Genomic DNA, 21,107 nt, shown 5'->3' with positions numbered 1-21,107 from the left:
GTCATTACAGAGTATTGAGTAGAGTTCCCTGTGCTACACAGTAGGTCCTTATTAGTTATCTATTTTATATATAGTAGTGTGTATGTGTCAATCCCAATCTCCCAATTTATCTCCCGCCCTTACCCCCTGGTAACCATAAGTTTCTTTCCTACATCCGTGACTCTATTTCTGATATGTAGGTAAGTTCATTTGTAGCCCTTTTTTTTTGATTGATAGATTCCACATATAGAGCCCTGCTCTTAAAGTTACTGAGTTTAGATTTGGGGAGAAGGGTGAGTGCATCAGCCCTGACCATACTCCGTAATATTAACTCCTTCAGTGTTAGGGGGGAAATGTCACTGCAACTTCCACTGATGATTTATTTTCTCACTTAATTGGACTCCTTCATATCTTCTGCAAGAACGAAAAACTAAAGAATCTCTCCTTCAGCCTGGAATGTAAAGTAACCACATCCTGGCTCTGGGCCAGCCTTTCAATACCATTCCTTAGTTGAGCGGAGTCTCACCTAAGTGCCCCAGCAATCAACTCACCCCATCCCGCCTTCTGCAAAGTTCTGCTGCTGTTTTCTCTGCCAGGATTTTCCCCCAACCCCCAATCATTTCTACAAACCCTCGAAAGCCTGCATAACACGCTCTTCCTATCTAATCAAGGCTTCTACAACCACTACCACACGTGATGTCTTCCTACTCTCCATTTCCTGAGCACTTTTCAAGGTTCTCGTTTATGGGAGGTGTGATAATCAATGCGATGCCCATCTCATCATCCCAGTGGGACCAAGAGTACTTGAGAAGAAACTCTAATCTACTGTTGAATCAACTGCGGTCCACAGCGTAATACCTTCCAAATAGAGAAGGTCCAATATATGCAGTGAATGAACGAAATAATGGATGAATTGATGCAGAGTATTCCTGGGGGGGGGGAAAAAAAGAGAACCTTACAGATGGGAGTGGTTATAAACTCCTGTTTCCAACCTGTTTTGGTCCCTTAACTTTGCTAGGCTTTTTCATTCCCCTAACCTGTTGCATTCCAAAAGTTCTCTCCTCCAGAGTCTTACCCAACAAGCTTATCTTCTTAGTCTCACTGTGCATTCCATCCAGGAAAATGAGCTCAATTAGCACGAAATACACCAACTCCCTGCCCTCCCAGACCTCAGATTATCCACCGATGTCACATCCCCAACCATGTCCCCCCCTCCAGGCAACCTTGGCCTCCGTCACCCACAGACCACATCACTCCCACCTGCTCCGTCTCAAAAGTGAGTGATCTCAACACTCTATTATCTAACCACACACCTCTGCCTTCCAATACAGCTTTCTCAACCTTGGGCCCAAACTCTGCAATATTGAACCCTGTCGTACCACGGTCACACGTTTTGTCAAATAAAACCCAATGCAGTCAACTCGTCTAAGACTGCGATCATTCAGTAGTTCAGTTTTCTACTTAAGTGGACAGTCCCAGTTGTTCCAAATGACACTTCAATTTTCGGGATGTTTGCTAACTTTATCCTATGTGGTCCCGATGACCAGCTCAGATCATGCCATATACCATTTCCATCACATTCTTGCTAAAAGACTGGATCCCAGAGAACCTCTGACACATATTCATGCCTTCCCAGTACAATACCAGCCCTCAAGGAAAATATCTATCTGTTCTCTGTAAATCGAGATCTTCTCAACTTTGCGCATCTGGTTAAAGTGACCAAATGGGGTCCCTTCCTGTTCCTGGAATCCAGTGTTCCCCACGTGCAGCTGGCACGTCAACCCTCCCCCAGAATACTACGTGTCACCCCCATGCCCCGCCCTACCCCGCCTTCAGTAGGTAACTGTTTCCTTCTGCAGAGAGGAAACAGAGGGCTTCATTTGGGAACACCTTCAAATTCCAGCCACTATCCCTTCTCAATGCACCAGCACCTGCTCTCCACATTCCCTCCCAGACTAGACAAGGTCCCTCCTCCTTGCAAAGATCAATCCTCCTACAGGTTGGGTCTCATTTCCCACAGTCTTCTCAGAAATCTGACATTCTCAGCTGCCCCCTGTACCTTCATGATCCATCTACTGAAGTTGACTTGAGAGAATGAAATACACTCCAACCTTCCCCATGACAAAGCCCCCCTTTCACAGCCCGTCTCCCTGCACAGACACATTTCTGAAAAGAATCTGAGACACTGCTCACCTTCCGCCCCACTTCTATCCAGCCAGCCTCTGTCCCTCGCTCTCCACTGAAAATACTCCTAGGAGCGTCACATGTATAATATACACAATGGACCCTTGGGGTCTACATCCTACTTGACTGTTTATCAGCATCCATTTCTACGAACCATGTTCTTCCCTGGATCTTCCCTTCCCTCCCAGTTTTCTTCTTATTTCCCTGTCATTCTCTCCATATCTCCTTTGTTGGATCATCATCTCCCGTATCACCTTTTATGTTCGGCTTGGTCCCTGACCCTCTTCTCTTCTTACACTAAATGATCCCATACACCAACCCAATATAGGTCTCTGCCCAGGAGTCCTAATTCCTAAAGGGAACCTCTATCTAGCGAATCACACCAGCCAAACATGTTACAGACAGCTTTGACGTCTTCCTTTCCCTCAAACCCAATATCTAATCAATCACCAATACCAGTGGGTTTACCAATACAACAACGTTGATTCATTGCCCTCTTCATTGAGTTAAACCACTGATCCTTCAAACCTAAGCTCAAGTGGTTTTCCATTTACATATTCACTCAAAAATAATTTGTTACAATATGTCAGGCACTCTTCTAGGTTCTGAGGATACAGATGTGAGTAGAACACATCTGGATCGTAGTTCTTGCACTGTGGCAGACAACAGTATTCCTTGCCCTCACTAAGGGCACTTAGGACACACTGTGCATGTACTGACTTCTTAATCATCTCGACAGTCTTCTACGATGTTCCTATAATAACAATCCTATCATTCAAATTCTAAAAACAAGGGAACCAAGTCTCTGCCTGGGAGTCCTAATTCCTCAAAGAACTTCTATCTACCCAATCACACCAGCCAAAAACATGAGACATCTTATGTTACCCCTCAATTCATCCCTATGTTCACTCCTTTACCCTCTCCTTATAGTGGATTTGGGTGATATTCTTGACCTCCAATTTTAACTACTACCCAAATAGCAATAACTATATATATACACACACACACACACACACACATACATATATATATACACACAATATATATACACACATTTCTTTCTATGTATCTATCTATCTACCTATGTCTGTTCATCTATCTCTATCTATCTATCTACCTACCTACCTATGTCTGTCTGTCTATCTATCTATCCATCCATCCCTATCTATCTATCTATCCATCCATCATATCTATCTATCTATCTATCTATCCATCCATCCATCATATCTATCTATCCCTATCTATCTATCTATCTATCCCTATCTGTCTGTCTATCTATCTGCTTCATTCTATCGGACATACTAACGTGGACGTAGGGTCCCTTTCATCAGCTACATCACCCAGTATCCCTTGTTTACACCTTCATCTCTAGCAACCGTGAGCTGCTGTTTTGCTCCCTGTAAGCATCTCACTCCTGCCTGGAATGAACTCTCCACCTCTCCTCTCCCAGCCAACACTTCCAAACATCAGCCTGCAAAAGGTCCGTGTCTCCTGGGAAGTTCTCTGAATTCCCAGGTTGGGGGAACAACGTCTAATCGTCCCTTCTCAGAGCTGCCTTTCTAGTTTGTTATTCCGAAACCATCTCCTTAGATGTCCATCTCAACCAAAGAATGTGAGCTACTAGAGGCTGGGGACCCTGTATTCGCTGTCATTATGTCCTAGAAGCTAGCCCCGAGCCTGGCATACTATGAAGGCTCAATATATGCGTGCTTGTCAGTGGAATTTAACTGAAGGAATGCACTGCTAGGTGAGGATAACATGTGAGCTTCTTTCAAAGAGGAAAAGCCTGGGGAAGCCTGGGGTATGCCTCCTGGCACACAAGTCCTGATACTAGCAAGACCAGCCAGCTTTGCCCTCTCTTGGGGAGCTGATGAAAATGTTTGCTAAAATCTGAAGAATGAACCTGAATGTAACCACCTCCTAATAAACTACCAGAGCCTCTTGCTGGTTTTTTTTTTTCCAACGAAAGCATCCGTTGCTCTGAAAGCTGTGTGACTGCGTGAGGCAAAGAGCCACCAAACTCAGTGACTGTAAGAAGCAACTCCTAAGCCATATGGGCTCCAGCCAATCAGTGGCTTTTGGAATTTGCACTTCAAGGAGAACTGCCAGAAGCTGCAGTGCCTTTCTTGCAGGCATCAGGGAATTCGGAAAGCATTTCTCTGCACCTGGAGAAAGTCTACTTTCATGAACACTCAGGAAGATATGATTTTCAGCCCTCACACCCACCAACCAATGCTTCTGCAGAAGCCATCTATGGAGTTAATTTATCCACTCCATTGACATTTATTACTTGCCTTTAGGCAGAGTAAAAGGGAGGCGGGGGTTGAGGGGGGAAGCCTCCTGCTGGGTGACCTTGACTTGGGAGAGGGATGAAAAGGAAGCCAGAGCTAGGAGTATGATGTTCTCATCCGAGACTTCGGGGAATTTTCAGCTGTGAGGAAGAGGAAGGAAACTCTAAACCCTAAGAAAATCTTAGGGAAGTTATTCTGGTCCCAGCTAAGGGAGGATATTTTAGGGAAAAGGTGAAAATAAGTTTACAAATATTACATGCTAGGGAGGGTGTGGAGAAAAGGGAATCCTCCTACACTGTTGGTGAGAATGTACATTGGTGCAGCCACTACGGCGAACAGTCTGGAGGTTCCTTAAAAAACTAAAAATAGAGCTACCATATGATCCAGCAATCCCACTCCTGGGCATATATCCGGACAAAACTCTAATTCGAAAAGATACATGCACCCCAATGTTCATAGCATTACTATTCACAATAGCCAAGACATGGAAAACAACCTAATGTCCATCGACAGGTGAATGATAAAAGAAAATGTGATGTATACGTACAATGAAATAGTACTCAGCCATAAAAAAGAATAAAATAATGCCATTTGCAGCAACATGCGTGGACCTAAAGATTATCATACTAAGTGAAGCCAGACAGAGAAAGACAAATACCATATGATATCGCTCATATATGGAATTTAAAACATGACACAAATGAACTTATCTGTGAAACAGAAACAGACTCACAGATATAGAAAACAAACTTACAGTTACCAAAGGGGAAAGTGGGGGAGAGATAAATTAGGAGTTTGGGATTAACAGATACACACCACTTTATATAAAATAGATAAACAGGGCTTCCCTGGTGGCACAGTGGTTAAGAATCTGCCTGCCAATGCAGGGGACATGGATTCGAGCCCTGATCTGGGAAGATCCCACATGCCGCGAAGCAACTGGGCCTATCCACCACGGCTACTGAGCCTGTGCTCTAGAGCCCGCAAGCCACAGCTACTGAGCCCACATGCCACAACTACTGGAGCCCATGCTCTGCAACAAGAGAAGACACCGCAATGAGAAGCCCATGCACCGCAATGAAGAGTAGCCCCCGCTCGCCACAACTAGAGAAAACCTGCGCGCAGCAACGAAGACCCAACGCAGCCAAAAATAAATAAATAAAATAAATCAATTTTTTTTTAAAGTTAAAAAAAAATAGATAATCAACAAGGTCCTACTGCATAGCACAGGGAACTATACTCAATATTGTGTAATAACCTGTAAGGGAAAAGAATCTGAAAAAAATAGATATGTGTGTGTGTATAAATGAATCACTTTGCTGTACATCTGAAACTAACACAACATTGTAAATCAACTATATTTCTATTAAAAAAAAAGGAGAGAGAAAAAACTAGTAGTGTCACTATCCCCTCAACCCCACACAATTAAATTAATTTTTTGAAATGCAGACTACAGCAGAATCTAATGTTTCTCTGATTAAAAGCGATTAGCTGTTGAACTCTGTGTAGTGATTTAATCACAGCCATTCTACCAAGGTGGTCCATAGGTTTCATTAGTGAAACAGGCTTGAGGAATACAGAGGGATCACTGAGCTCAAATAGTACAGATTTTTTTTGAGCGGCAGACTGAATAATGGCCCCTAAAGATGTCCATTTTGGAATCCTTGGAACCTTTGAATTTTACCTTGTTTTCTGAAAAAGAGACTTTGTAGATATGATTACATTATGGATCGTGCGATGGGGAGATTATCCTGGATTATCTCGGGGGGCCCTAAGTGACAGTAGGAGTGCCCTTATTAGAGTGAGGCAGGATGGGATGTGACTAGAGAAGAGAAGGCAATGTGAGGAAGTATAGATCTTTTGGAGCAGTGCTGATGAAGACTGCAAGTCAGGATTGTTCCGAAAGGATGCTCTTTTGATCAATGAGTTCAAATGGTGTGATTCCTCTGTGTTTGCATAAACCACAGGAGTGCAACTTCACAGCTTTAGAAAACAAGGCGTCTTGACACTGAAGAGTCTTTGGTCATTCCCCGTAGCTAGAAGGAAGCCGCATCTTTTTTTTTTTTTTTGAGCATCATACCGTAACAATGTTTCACTGTGAACTTGATTTCAACTAAACTTGACAAAGGGATAATGCTTCGCAATAGAGTAGTGGCTGAGATATTAATACAGTGTCAGACACTGATTGTAGTTCTAGCGTTCAAACAAAGCATTTCTAACACATCCAATATGTTTCTTAAAAAAACAAAAAAAGGGCTTCCCTGGTGGCGCAGTGGTTGAGAATCTGCCTGCCAACACGGGGGACACGGGTTCGAGCCCTGGTCTGGGAAGATCCCACATGCCGCGGAGCAACTAGGCCCGTGAGCCACAACTACTGAGCCTGCGCGTCTGGAGCCTGTGCTCCGCAACAAGAGAGGCCGCGATAGTGAGAGGCCCGCGCACCGCGATGAAGAGTGGCCCCCGCTTGCCGCAACGAGAGAAAGCCCTCGCACAGAAACGAAGACCCAACACAGCCATAAATAAATAAATAAATAAATAAATTTTAAAAACCAAAAAAAAACCCAGGGAGCAGCTGTGAGCATGCTTTTCAGATTGTATGAGAAGCCCCGTTCCAAGGCGTCACTCAGACCTTTGACACTCTCCTTCTGACCCATCCCCACCACCCACTTATGTCTCCGAAGAGCCAGTCATCGACGCTAAACGCCAATACATCTCCTTCTTTGGCTCATGAGGCTCCGTCAGATTCATCAGCTGGTGGTCATCTGGTCGTCTGTCCCCGAACCAAGGCTCCATCGCACCATGTACGTGACTTTCTTAAATAACGTATTACTTGCTAACCACTTCTATTATTGTGATTTATGGACACGTCTCGGCAGCAGCCACTAAGCAACTTTGGAACCTAACAGACCTTCACCGGGGGAATGAATGGACGGGGGAGCCAGTCACGAAATGCAGTCTGTGACTCCATCTCGAGAGACACTATCACGTATAAAATAACATAAAAACAACTCTCCACACACAGTCCATAACCTCAAGGAAATACGACGAAAGCACCTCATCTTACTATACAGGAATACATATTTTCACTTCTCGCTCCTCGAAAATAAGACTGAATAGAGGAGGGCTGGCTGAAAGAGTGGGTTAATCCTGTTCCGAGTAGAAACACCTGTTCAGTCATTTCACCCGTGCTGAGTATCAGTCATGTGTCCTGCACTGGGGAGGGAACGATGACAAGCAAAAGAAGTGGTATGAACATCCAGCGAGGTTGTCCAGACCCTCACTGAACAGGAATCCTTCCCTCCTGGGTTCCAGGTAACCGAAGGTGTAAACAAAGGTCCCGGCCCCCCCGGGTGCTCAGAATTTGAAAGGACTCAGATGTGCATGTCGAGGATGTAAATAGAAGTATAAGGTTTCACAGGCTATGCTGCCATTGGGATGGGTGACGGACTGCCTTTTCGCTGTCTGTCTGGCTCAAGACTGGTGTGATCCAGCATTACCCCATTCCTGCCAGTTTGCAGAGTAAGCCATGTGCTTCTCTCCTCATCCCAGCTCTACTGAGGAGGGTGTGTGGTTGGGAGAGTGGAAAGAGCTCGAGGTAGAAGGACAAGAGCTCAAGCACACCCTGGCTACCTCCTTCCCAGCCTGGTCTCCTTTGGGAGCATTTCTTGGGCCCTGTTGGCCAAGTGAGGCTCTCCTTGCTGTAGGCACCACTGGCATCTTGTGCCAAGAATGTCGACACACTTGTTAAATCGCATGGGCCTCCTTAGGCTTCCTCCCACCACCCCCAACCCAACCACACACCCAAACAACCAACCACCCAACCAACCAGCCACTTACCCAACCAATCATCCAACCATCTACCCAACCAACCACCCACCCAACCATCCACCCACCGAAACAACCATCTACCCACCTACCCACCCAACCGACCACCCACCCAATCAACCACTTAACCACCCACCCACACAACCAACCACCCAACTATCCACCCACTCAACCAACCACCCACCCACCCAACCATCCACCCACTCAACCACCCACCCACCCAACCAACCAGCCATTTACCCAACCAACCATCCAACCAGCCACCCAACCAACCAGCCACCCACCTACCCAACCCGTTGACCATGGGCTCCTTTAGGGCAGGGACCGTATTGTTGCCTCTAACCCAGTGCCAGATACACAGCTCAATCAGGGTTTTGTAAACTAATGGATGAAAGCACTCCATAGATTAGCATTTCATATCTTTGTAGGTATACTCTGATTTCCTGAGTCCCTGGGAATCTGTGAAACATCCATGTGAGAGAATAATGAAAGGGCAATAAAGCACCTCATGGCTTTACGGAGCAAAATTCAATGGTCCTGCGCTTTCCTACGTGTCACGCATGTTGCTTTATTCAGCAGCCCCTACTGTCTGGGACACCTTGCTTTGCCTCTTTGCATGGTCACTTCTAATCATCCTCCTCCATGTTACATCCAACCCACATCCACTGCAGATTCGGGTGGTGTCCTAACCCTTAGCACAGATATGCCCTTTGAGGTACCTCACCTAAGTCTTTGTGAAATGGGCCACATGTTATTATAACCAGGTATCTATGTCTCATATTCGCAGAGTGTATGTTGTACAAGCAACTTGGGGTCAGCAGATGGGTCTTATCTAATATCCCCAATGACAGGTAGCTTGATCCGTCTTGGTGGTGGCTTAGCTAACGCTGTGTCAGGAAGGAAGCATCAGCCCACAATGCTGTAGCATATGGAGACAGGCAGAATAATGACCTCCCAAAGATGTCAACATCCTCATCCCCAGACACTGTGACTAGGTTACCTTCCATGACAAAAGGGACTCTGCAGATGTGATTAAGGGTCTAGAAATAGGAAAAATTACTCTGGATTATGTGGGTGAGCCTGACATAATCACAAGGGTCCTTAAAATTGCAGGCAAGAAAGAGTAAGTAAAGGAGATGGAATTATGGAAGCAGAGGTCAGAGAGAGAGAGAGAGGAAGGTTTGAAGACACTGCATTGGTGACTTTAAAGGGAAGAAAGGGTCCATGAGCCAAGGAGAGTGGGCACCTCCAGAAGCTGGAGAAGGCAAGGAAATGGATTCTCCCCTGGAGCCTCCAGAAAGATGCAGTCCTGCTACCATCTTGATTTTAGACCAGTGAGACCCATTTCAAACTTCTGATGCCTACAACTACAAGTTAATAGTTTTTTATTGTTGCTGTAACAAATTAACACAAACTTCCAGGCTTAAAGCAATTGTAGTTGTAGAGGTCACGGGGGGAGGGTGTAAGGGGTCTTGTTTGAACCAACTACACATATGGGGCTGAATTTACATTTAGGGGGAAAACACCCTCATTTTAATGTCTGGACACAGAATGCGTGCTTTTAAGTTCTGGGGAGACCATACCGGAAATGGTCACTTTGGCCATCTGAGTTTTCAATGCCTGTGACCCAATAAAGCCCTGTATGTTTCAAGTGGCAGAAGAACAGCACCACAGCTCCAAGGTCCAGGAGAAGGTGATGAGGGGGTAAGCTGAGGGGGCCGGGCAGAGCACAGAGCTGACACCGTGGCATTTCCCACCTGGATAGATTTCTCACCTTTATAGATTCCGTTACTGCCTCCGTGACCTTCCCCTTTGACAGTCACCTCTTCTACATGTGCTCCTTGGTCCGAGGAGAAGTAGACCAGGGTGTTATTAGCCAGTTTCAACTCATCTAGAACATCCAAGATCTGCCCTGAAGGGGAGAAAACACTCCGTGTTAAGACAGTGCAATCTTTACAAAAGAAAGGGAGGTGATTTGCCCTCATTGACTTGTCTGTTAATTTCTGACGGTGAGGAGGAGATGGTCTTATTCACTGAGCTCTGCTGTGCTGATCCCAACAGGGGATGCAGCATAATCAGAAGGAACCACAGTGGCCGGGCTCTTGGCAGAGACAATGCGAAGATTCAGTCGCTGAATTAAGTATCATCTACAAGCATCATCTGAACCTCTAGGCATCATGGGGTGACCCTGTAGGGAGACCTGATAAAGGATTCTAGAAGAATCAGGCTCACAGATCATGAGCTCCTTGGAGGAAGATGCCAGAAGAGAGAAGCCAAATTGCTGCAATCACCAGCCGGCCTGAGGCTATAAAGAAGTCTACTAGTTTTCCTTATTGACTGGAGAAAACTAAATCATCACAGTTCCTCTTATACAAACAAACATCTCTAAAACTATTTTATGATGAATGACCTTTTTCATACTTACCATAGATATCCAGGTCTAAAACAGTCCATCATGAAAATAAATATTCCTCACACTCTCCTTTTTCTTCTCCTCACCTTCTTTCCCCAAACTTCACATGGTATACTAACCTCCATATAGCAACCCTTCAAAATAATAATGATACCATGGTCAACAATGAGAGTAACGGGTACCATTTGTTGAACACTCTGCCTGCAAAGGACTTTATTCCATGTTCTCTTGATTACATCATACTGAACCCTACGAGTAAAGAGCATTGGCTCCATTGCACAGGTGAGGGCAACAGTGCTCCAAAAAGATACATGACCTGTTCAAAGTCACACGGTTAGGAAGTGAGGGACCCAGACAGGAAGAGTTAAGTCTGACCGCAAAACCCAAACTCTCAAACCCTGCAGAGTTAAGTGGATGAACTCAATGAAAATCACAGAGGAGTAAAAAAAAAAAAAGACACGAAGGAAAAAAAGTTAAGAGTTACATCCTGAAACACCCATGGATGACATGATATGATGGCTGGTGTCTTCTTCAAATTAATCCAGGAAGAAAGGAAGTGAGTACGGAGCATGGATTAATAAAATCAGGCATGACTTCATTAACTGTTAAATGTGGATCCAGGGCAAATGGCAGTTCACCGCACTTTTCTCTCTGCTTCTATGGATGCCTCAAATTTTCCATAAGAATAAACAAAACAAAACAAAACAGCAGCCAGCTGAAGACTGAAGAATGGGCTGAAACACGGATTCTCTGATTAGAAAGCTACCACCTGCTCTCAGATCAGAAGAAAATGATGGTCAGACTAGAGGTATATAATTTACAATTTTCACGGAGTTTGCTACACTCACATGCTGCTACTTTAATTTAGTCCCTGCATGCAGTTATTGTTTGAGGTATTAAAGGGTCTGACTCGGTTTTTTGATGTTTGACAGCTAAGAGCTTTTAAGTCTCACCTCTGCCTCTTCCACTTGTGCCCAACAAGCTAATAAGAAAGCCTGGGGGCTCCCTCCCCCAGTGCCCGTGGAAGGTTCAAACTATGCCAGCTCCTACCTCCATGTGGGAACCCACATCCAAGCCCCAGCTCCTACCCACCATGAAAGCTGAATCTGTCTCCTTTCCCATCTCCCTCAAGCCATCTTCAGACCAGCTTAGGCGCTGTCCTGCTTTCCCCAGAAAGCCTCGTTATATGTGAGTTACAACCTTTTCCACATCCTCTTGGTGTGGCTACGGCATCACTCGTCTCGACAGGGGACCATCTCTTCACTGTAGGACAATCACAACAACTGGAATTCTAAAAGGACACCAGGCATCCTTTGCAGCAGAAATAATAACTGAATATGGGTAATCCTATCCAGCAGGTAGGTCATGCCCTCCGTGGAGACAGGCCCTGCACTCCAGGGCTGCACCTTCACCAACTTGGTCCAGAAAAGGGGTAGAAGGCCACAGAGACAACCCTCCACGGAGGTGGCAGAGATGATTTCTGATGTGAAGGCCAGACCCCAGTCATCTGCTACCAGACATATTCTTGCTATTTGATTGCAGAGCCACAGGCTAGAGTACATTCAATCTTTTTCAGTGTTTTAACTCATATAATAAACATTCCTAGAAGCCACACCATATACATAAATGTCATCCTCAGGACCAAAAATAATATGCACGGGGCCATTCTAGTGATTTGTCACCCATGATAAATCATCGTCAGCCAGACATTTATCGTGCTGTGATTTGGTTCAGCTAAGCAAACCACGTGTGCACTCGGGCTTGGGGGAGTTTGACTCTGACACTAATTTAAGGCTTATCACTTTGAAAATGGTAATTAGTTTAATGAGTTCACAGAGGAAGAAGCAACAAGGCGATGTAACCCCCTCTTAACACTTTGAAGGAAAAGTGCCCCTTTTGGTGCATATAATAATTTCTAAATAAAATAACACAGATTAGGCAGAGAGCAGAGGATTCAGGCTTTTACTTCCTTGTGTTTTAATTGGTATTTTGCAAAAGGGCATACAACCACGCACCTCCACTTCCAATGAAATTCACCTTTCATATATTATATAGAAGTATCTTAGCATGAAGAAAACGCTGTGAAGAAATGCCTTTTTAAAAAATGTGGCTTCCGTGATCACTTCTATGGACACAATGTAAATATTTAGAGCCCGTTTATTTACAGTCGCCAAAACCTTGGAAGCAAGCAAGGTGTCCCTCAGCAGGTGAATGAATATACTAACTGTGGTCCATCCAGACAGTGTGATATTATTCAGTGATACAAAGAAATGAGCTGTCAAGCCATGAAGAGACACGGAAGAACCTTAAATGCGTATGGCTAAGTGAAAGAAGCCCAGCTGAAGAGGTTACATACTGCATGATTCAACTCTATGACATGCTGGAAAAGGCAAAACTAGGCAGACAGTAAAAAGATCAGTGCTTGTCAGAGGCTGGAGGGGAGGGAGGGAAGAACAGGCAGAGCACAGAGGAGTTTTAGGGCAGGGAAAGTATTATGTATGATGCTGTAATCGTTACGCATTTGTCCCAACCCACAGAAGGCGCAATTCCAATGGTGAACTCTAATGTAAACCATGTATTTTAATTGATAATAATGTATCCATATTGGCTCATCAAAAGCAACACATGTACCCTGCTAATACAAGACATAACATGGCAAACTGCGTGCAGAAGAAATGAATATAGGAAAACTCTCTGTACTTTCTACTCTGTTTTTCTATAAACCTAAAACTGCTAAAAAAAAAAAAAAACTCTACTGGGAATTCCCTGGCGGTCCACAGTGGTTAGGAGACTGCACTTTCACTGCTGAGGGCCCGGGTTCGGCCCCTGGTTGGGGAACTAAGATACTGCAAGCCACACGGCACAGCCAAAAATATTTAAAAAAATTTTCTTTAGTTTTAAAAAAAGTTAAAAAGAAGCATTATTAAAATAAATACATATTAAAAAATAGTCCACTAATTTTTAAAAGATGCCTTTTAAATGCACTGTTAGCTCCTAGACCTCCTCATCCATGCATTCAACACGTGTTCGCAAAAGCCTAGTAAACACAGGCTAAAGACCAGGGCACGCAGAGGGTCATGGATGGCGTTTGTTCCCAAAGCCTCCTGGTGACCCTTGCCTTTGTTCAAGCCAGCTACATCTCCTAGGTACAGATTCCCTTCTAGGCTATTTTCATATCCAGACGAACCTGCAGCTGCATTTACGATATATTTTAGTAGCTCCTTCTACTAAAATATATCTTGCATCCTTCTCCATTTTCACACTCCTCCCTAGATATTTCCTCCAAATTCCAATATTTCAAATGACCATGATACTTGCTACATGATACATGATATTTTCTTTGTCCCCATCAATTTTTCTGATTCATTGCCTAGAGTGGTAACTTTATCCCTTTCATCAAAATCACTGCACACCACTGGGCTGGGATTAATACAAGAGAATCTAGCTGAGGCCACCATGCATTTACACACGGAAAACCGTCAGATTTCTGATTTCCTTTTTGTTCTTTTTCTCCTGCAAGAGGCACCCTTGTATCTCATAACTATTTGGGTCTTACGCCAGAATCTCATTCAGAAAGCCCGGAGCCCGTTAACCATTAAATTTTTCATGAGATTGATCCTATAAAGGTCTAACATATTTCTCTTCTAAAAATTGTGCCCGGAAATCTCCTGTGGGAACAAATACTGCTGTATTATTCTTGCTTTCAGACCCATACATTGGAAGTCAGAGGTCCACAAATATTATCTTTCAGAAGGTTCTCCAGGTATAATGATACCAATCTATGTAGGATGATAGTTTTGAATTACCGATGGTGGGCTGCAGGATAGCTTATAAATGAAATGCTTTATTTCCAAAGCTTTCTCACATTCTTCCTGGAACGAAACAAATACAGGAAACAAGCCACTTCGAGAGCACTTTGTTATTTAACCAGAGACAACAAGAGCTAGCACACTGGAAAAGATGAGAACTCGTCATTCTAAAGGAGAAAACTTGGTGCTGTGAAAATCAGGGTCCTTCCTCCTTCAGGTTTGAAGCCTGGGTCCTGGAGAGTTTGTTCATTCCATTGATTCACACCACGAGCAGGTGCTAAGCCACTCTTTGGAGTCAGGACTGTGGCGTGCCACGTAGGAGAGAAGGGTTTCTGGCGCTTGGGCAGAATCCTAGCTCTGACGTGAAAGGGAAGTGCTATAATGTAGAATTAACTGCTCAGGCTCTGGCTTCTGGGTCCTGACAGAAGCCGACCTGGTTTGAGTCCTGGGTCCCCGGTTTGCTCACTGGGGTTCTTTGCCTCTAAGTCAGAGGCGATAACATGTAATAGTAGAGGGTTGCCATAAGGGATGAAAGAGAATTGCATCCCAAACTCTTAGCCCAGGGCTAGGAGTGCTCAATGCAGCTCAGGTCTTACAATGGAGTTAAAAATCGGAGTTAAACAATCAGTTTGCCTAAAATCCAAACTACAGTGAGGTATCATCTCATACTCGTCAGAACAGCCATCATCAAAAAGTCTACAAATAAATGCTGGAGAGGGCGTGGAGAAAAGGGAACCCTCCTACACTGTTGGTGGGAATGTAAATTGGTGCAGCATCTATGGAGAACAGTATGGAGGTTCCTTCAAAAACTAAAAATAGAGCTACCATAGGATCCAGCAATCCCACTACTGGGCATAGAGCTGGAGAAAACTCTAATTTGAAAAGATACATGCACCCCAAGATTCAGAGCAGCACTATTTACAACAGGCAAGACATGGAAACAACCAAATGTCCATCAACAGGTGGATGGATAAAGAAGATGTGATATATATATCTATACACACACACAATGGAATATTACTCAGCCATAAAAAAGAATGAAAAAATGCCATTTGCAGCAACATGGATGGACCTAGAGATGATCATACTACGTGAAGTCAGAAAGAGGGAGACAAATATCATACGATATTGCTTACATGTGGAATCTAAGAAAATAATACAAATGAATTTATTTACAAAACAGAAACAGACTCACAGACATAGAAAACAAACTAATGGTTACCAAAGGGGAAGAGGTGGGGAGGGATAAATTAGGAATTTGAGATGAAAAAATACACACTACTATATATAAAATAGATAAACAACAAGGACCTATTGTATAGCACAGGGGACTATATTCAATATCTCGGAATAACCTGTAATGGAAAAGAATCTGAAAACGTGTATATATATGTATATATATATATACACACACACACACATTGTAAATCAACTATACTTCAATAAAAAATTTTTAAAAATCAGCTTGCCTAATGGAAGCCTTGCTATTTCAGCAGATCTGTCTTTTTTCTTCTACAAGGTAGGTTGACTCAGGCAAAACATGGAAGCAAAATGCTGTGATGTCCCTATTCACCCTTTTGGAAACATCGAGCTCATTAAAGAAAGAAAATATCTCCTGAAGCAGCCACCCACCATGAATAATTAAGGAAGAATGTCCACCTACTCAATGTAATTCCAGGGAACGCAGAAAACCCTAAAAAGTTCCCTTAAAACTACTTTAGCTAAGTCCTTCCTATGATCAACAGGTGAATGGTGGAAGTCGAATATTCCCGTGGAGGCTAGGATTTTAAGATAAATGAGAGTTTCTAATTGCAGCAGTTGGTGGTGACTATGACTCTCCCTGGGGCGTGGGAAATGCTACGCGTTGCTCCAGAAAGCGAGCTTTACCCTATGTTCCGAGGCTCTCCTGAATCAGTTACTGAGTGGGATAGAGAAATTCTGCCATCATTGGCCCTGGAAAGGCAATTCTTTGTTTAGCTTATGTGGGATTAGAAGCATAACCAACGTGCCAAACATCAGGACATATCTGTCAACAAGCACATAGATTTATTGTCTCCAGCTGGAAGCAATGTCCGTGGAATGTAGGTAAACTCAATCTTGTACTTCTTCCCAAAATAAATGGTCAAGATTTCCAAAACTCCAGTCCTGATCCTTTCCATCACATGGAGCTCAAGGGATCCCACAGATGGGACATTTGAAAGCATATGGGTTACCTATAGTATAAAATCAAGTTCAAAAGCTTACACATCAAAGGGAAAAATAATATGTGACCAAAAAAGATTGGATTATTTATTTGCAATGCATAAGATACAAAAATGATGTGCTCGCTTTTGGGGGATACGTGGGGGAGAGCTGGTGGTGTTTGTTCAGAAGCTTTGCATTTGTTATTTGATTCGAGGGTATTTTCAGACAGTAGCAAGTGAAATATTGTAATAAATAAACAGAAGATGAGGTTTTGCCCTACCATACTCGGATCTAATGCAAAGGCTGCACAAAATATAGTCTGAGACTCACTCAGATGCTGCCCAGACAGGAGGTCCAAGGAAGCACTGAAAATGCAACTCTTGCAGGATGGTTTTAGGAACTGGGAATTGGGAGCAAGAGGGGCTGCTACATGCACTGCATTTCCACATCCTGAGTGATGAGACCAGGGTGGCCTCCACCGTCACTAAAAACAGAGCAAGAGGGACTTCCCTGGTGGCGCAGTGGTTAAGACTCTGTGCTCCCAATGCAGGGGGCCTGGGTTCAATCTCTGGTCAGGGAACTAGATCCCACATGCCTGCTGCAACATGCACGCTGCAAGAGTTCACATGCCATAACTAAGGAGCCCGTGTGCCGCAACTAAGGAACCCACCTGCCACAACTAAGGAGTCGGTGAGGCAGAACTAAGGAGCCTGCCTGCTGCAACTAAGACCCAGTGCAACCAAATAAATAAATAAATAAATATTAAAAAAAAAAAAAAAAAAACAACATGCAGGAGAGAAGAGGCTCCGACCGTGTCAGGAGCCCTTTCTGCTGCACGCAGGCACACCTGCCACAAGCTTGTGATGCAGGAGTCCTGGAACCTTCCTGTCCGAAGGCCCTCGATAAAAGGCTAAATCCTTCCCTGGCAGCCACGGTGAAATAGACATCAACACACCCGTCGCCACATCCTGTGTGTTTCCTCTTCAATCAGATTCACCCACATCCATTGATTTTGGGATCATCCTCTTAACCACGTCACTCGCTCTCCCATCTCCTAAGTGCATACAGAAGAACTTCATTAGAAACACATTTAGAAGCTATCCCTAATCATTTTCCAAATAGTGACAGAAAAGTAAGCAAATGTGATAGTAAGGAACTGATTAGGCTACTTTATGCATTTTTTCATTCTTCTGGGTGACCAAAATAATAATCAAGACCTTGTATGTAGAATATAGGTTCCGTAGCATGTTCTTATTATATATCAGTGTCCTTCAAATTTTGACAAGCTTATTTGTCACCTTGGGAACCATGCTAAAATAAAGATTCTTTTTTTTTTTAAATGATTTGATCAACACTTGTTTAGTGCTTTATTTTTTTAAACTAAAGTATACTTAATTTCCAACATTGTGTTAGTTTCAAGTGTACAGCAAGTGATTGAGCTATATATATATATATATATATATATATATATATATACTTTAAGATTATTTTCCATTCTAGGTTATTACAAGATATTGAGTAGAGTTCCCTTGTCTCTACAGTAGGTCCTTGTTTATCTATTTTATATATAGTAGTGTGTACATGTTAATCCCAAACTCCTAATTTATCTCCCCTGCCCCACCTAAAATGAAGATGCTGATTCAGTAAATTTGGGGTGAGGTCTGAGAACCTGAGTTTCTTAAAAGCTCCTAAATGATGCCTATCTGAGGGGCATACTTTTAGAGGAGAGTTTCCCTGTGACGACATGTTTAATACCTGCTGACATATAATAAAAGGAGATGGTTGGCATTTTACAGATTTCAAGGATTATACCAGGAATGAGATTTGAGTTGCAGACCACTGAACACAAACTTTTATACATGGTAACTGAACACAATAAATAGAGAATTAGGATTATTAGGGTAACTAAGAAACAGGAAACTGCAAGACGGAAATGTTGCCTTTGTATGCATGACCCTTCCTTGACTTGGCTTCACTTCCTTCTTGGGTTAGTTCCTGTGTGAGTTCATACTGTTTGCAGCAAACGCATCCTTATTTGGTGCTGTACCTGGTTGTTGATAATGTTGTGATTTCCTGCATAAAGCCCATCTTTGACCTCGTCGCATCACAGCTGTAATGTGTGACGGATTCCCCTGCTCCGGCATCTGTTCTCAACCATCTGGGATGCTTTCATGGCTCTGCTCAGCTATCTTCTCCAATTAACACTAAACTCTATGTGTTTTTTTTTTTTCCAGGGTGTTGCATTTGCTGGAGAGAATCTGAATAACTCTAACTAGTCCTCATTCTTACCAAGCACACCGGTGCTTTCCTGCACATACACAAGTGCCACCGTGTCCGTGCAGTGGCATTGCACACATGCGTCTGGGGGAACACCAAAGCCGGTGTGCCTGTGAGTCAGAGGACGGCTCCGTGGTCAGCGTGTGTGGTCAGTGCTTCCCCGGGGTCATAAGCATCACAACGGGCTGGCTGACCCGAGCAGCGGATAATCAGACCAGCAGGAAATCGTCTGACAGGACAGTGCTAGGAGTGAACACAGGTCTCCCCACTCTTGATGCAGCTGTGCCACTCTACTTGCTGGACTTCACTGTCTTGCAGAAAAGACAGCTTGCAGCTCATTTGCTCTCTGGAATGACCACCGGTTGAACTTGCCGTGGGAGGTTATCCGGGCTTTGTGATGGAGAACGACATTGCCTGCACGCCCATGGGGCCATTTCTCTGATCGCCCATGGGGCCATTTCTGTGATCGAAGCCAGAGAAAAGCTCTAGAAAGAGATCGGCCAGAACTTCTCCAGCAATGAGAGGGATCACCTTACACTTGCCGCCTGAGCTGGGTTGTGAGCACAGAATGTCCAGAGACAACGGACACTGAATGATCCAGGAAACCAAGCCCTTCAGAGCGCTCTTATTTTATGACGCTCTCCTACACCATCCTTACCCATTTTCAGTTTTAGGACTAGATTTTTTTTTTTTTTTTTGCATTGGATTTGATCATCTATAAAGCTGAAGATACAAAATGGAAAATTATGCTTTCCTTTGCAGAAACCTTGTGCATTAATCCCAGACTCAAGGCCTCCTCGCCACTCAAATTCAAACCCGGACACACTGACTAACACCCTACCAAGCTCCTCTCTTATGTTTGGTTCCGAATCCAAGGGACCTCCAGTCTGCCAGCCTGCAGCTCCCCTGAAACGTCCGAATAGCTCTGGGGTGATGCGTTGACTTTATGGGGAAAGCTCAAGCTCTTAGAAGCAGTTTAGGCCTGCCCGCAAGATCCTAAATACCAAAGCTACGGACAGAAGGGCTCTTTCGGAAGTGTGAAGTCCAAAGGGAACATTTCAAATAGAAGGTGAAATACTACTAATGATATAAAAATCCACAAGATGGTCCAAATAGATGTCTCCTTTTCCATCGTAGACTTTTTTTCTCATCTATGATTTTTCTATTCAGTGTAATGGCCTCATATGCACATCTTAAGCAAAGACGCTTTAACCAACTGTGAAAGGGAGAGTAATAGTAACAGTAACAGTAATAATAATAACAATAGCAGCTAGCATTTATTGAGCACTTCTTGCATGCCAGACACCATGCTGATTACTGTAAATACATGGCTTCATTTCATCTGATTGGTTAATTCCACTAATTCCAGCAGGTGCAATCCATCTATTCAGGGGGATTGTTGCATCTGACATTCTGACGAGCCCTCCCTGGGTCATGACTCAAAAGCAACAGGTATTCAAACTACTTCTGACCCACATTTTGACCTCACCTTTCAAATATATATACTGGTCCTCAGTGGAATATTATTTGAACGTTGCTTTAACCCCATCTCCCAAATCCTAATTTACCTTTTCTCGCTCTGCCTAGAAATATTTAACTAGCAAATTAAATGTGCTAATTGGAAGAGGTTGAATGTGGAGGAAGTATTATCCAAAACACCCCTGTGATACCCACATCTACATCTTCCTGTTCCCTGCACCCGCTGTTTAATTTCGAAAGCAGACATGTCTAACGTGTACAAGGCAAACTCAAGAACACAGGAACGGAGAGTCTCCTAGGATACAGGAGCTGCATGAAAACCATTGGAGGCCATTGGTCCAAACAGGCTTGTCTTCTTTTTCTTTTTTATAAAAAAATTATTATTTATTTACTTATTTATTTTGGGCTGTGTTGGGACTTTGTTGCCGCACGCGGGCCTTCTCTAGTTGCGGCAAGCGGGGGCTACTCTTCATTGCGGTGCACGGGCTTCCCATAGCGGTGGCTTCTCTTGTTGCAGAGCACGGGCTCTAGGCACGCGGGCTTCAGTAGTTGTGGCTCACGGGCTCTAGAGCGCAGGCTCAGTAGTTGTGGCGCACGGGCTTAGTGGCTCCGCGGCATGTGGGATCTTCCCAGACCAGGGCTCGAACCCGTGTCCCCTGCCTTGGC

At 43.9% G+C, this 21,107-nt stretch overlaps 1 protein-coding gene across 4 annotated transcripts in view; it reads right to left on the bottom strand.

Annotated features, from left to right (window-relative positions):
• STS (steroid sulfatase) overlaps positions 1-21,107 on the bottom strand; it is a 177,593-nt gene that overhangs the window by 25,781 nt on the left and 130,705 nt on the right. For all 4 annotated transcript variants that reach the window (XM_036840078.1, XM_036840080.1, XM_036840081.1 and 1 more), the window contains one exon: positions 10,054-10,191. In XM_036840078.1, coding sequence (XP_036695973.1) covers positions 10,054-10,191 — 138 coding nt within the window. The remainder of the gene's footprint in view (positions 1-10,053; positions 10,192-21,107) is intronic.

The sequence above is a fragment of the Balaenoptera musculus genome, chromosome X, assembly GCF_009873245.2.
Source record: "Balaenoptera musculus isolate JJ_BM4_2016_0621 chromosome X, mBalMus1.pri.v3, whole genome shotgun sequence".
Classification (NCBI taxonomy): domain Eukaryota; kingdom Metazoa; phylum Chordata; class Mammalia; order Artiodactyla; family Balaenopteridae; genus Balaenoptera; species Balaenoptera musculus.
This window is presented reverse-complemented; position numbering and strand designations above follow the sequence as displayed.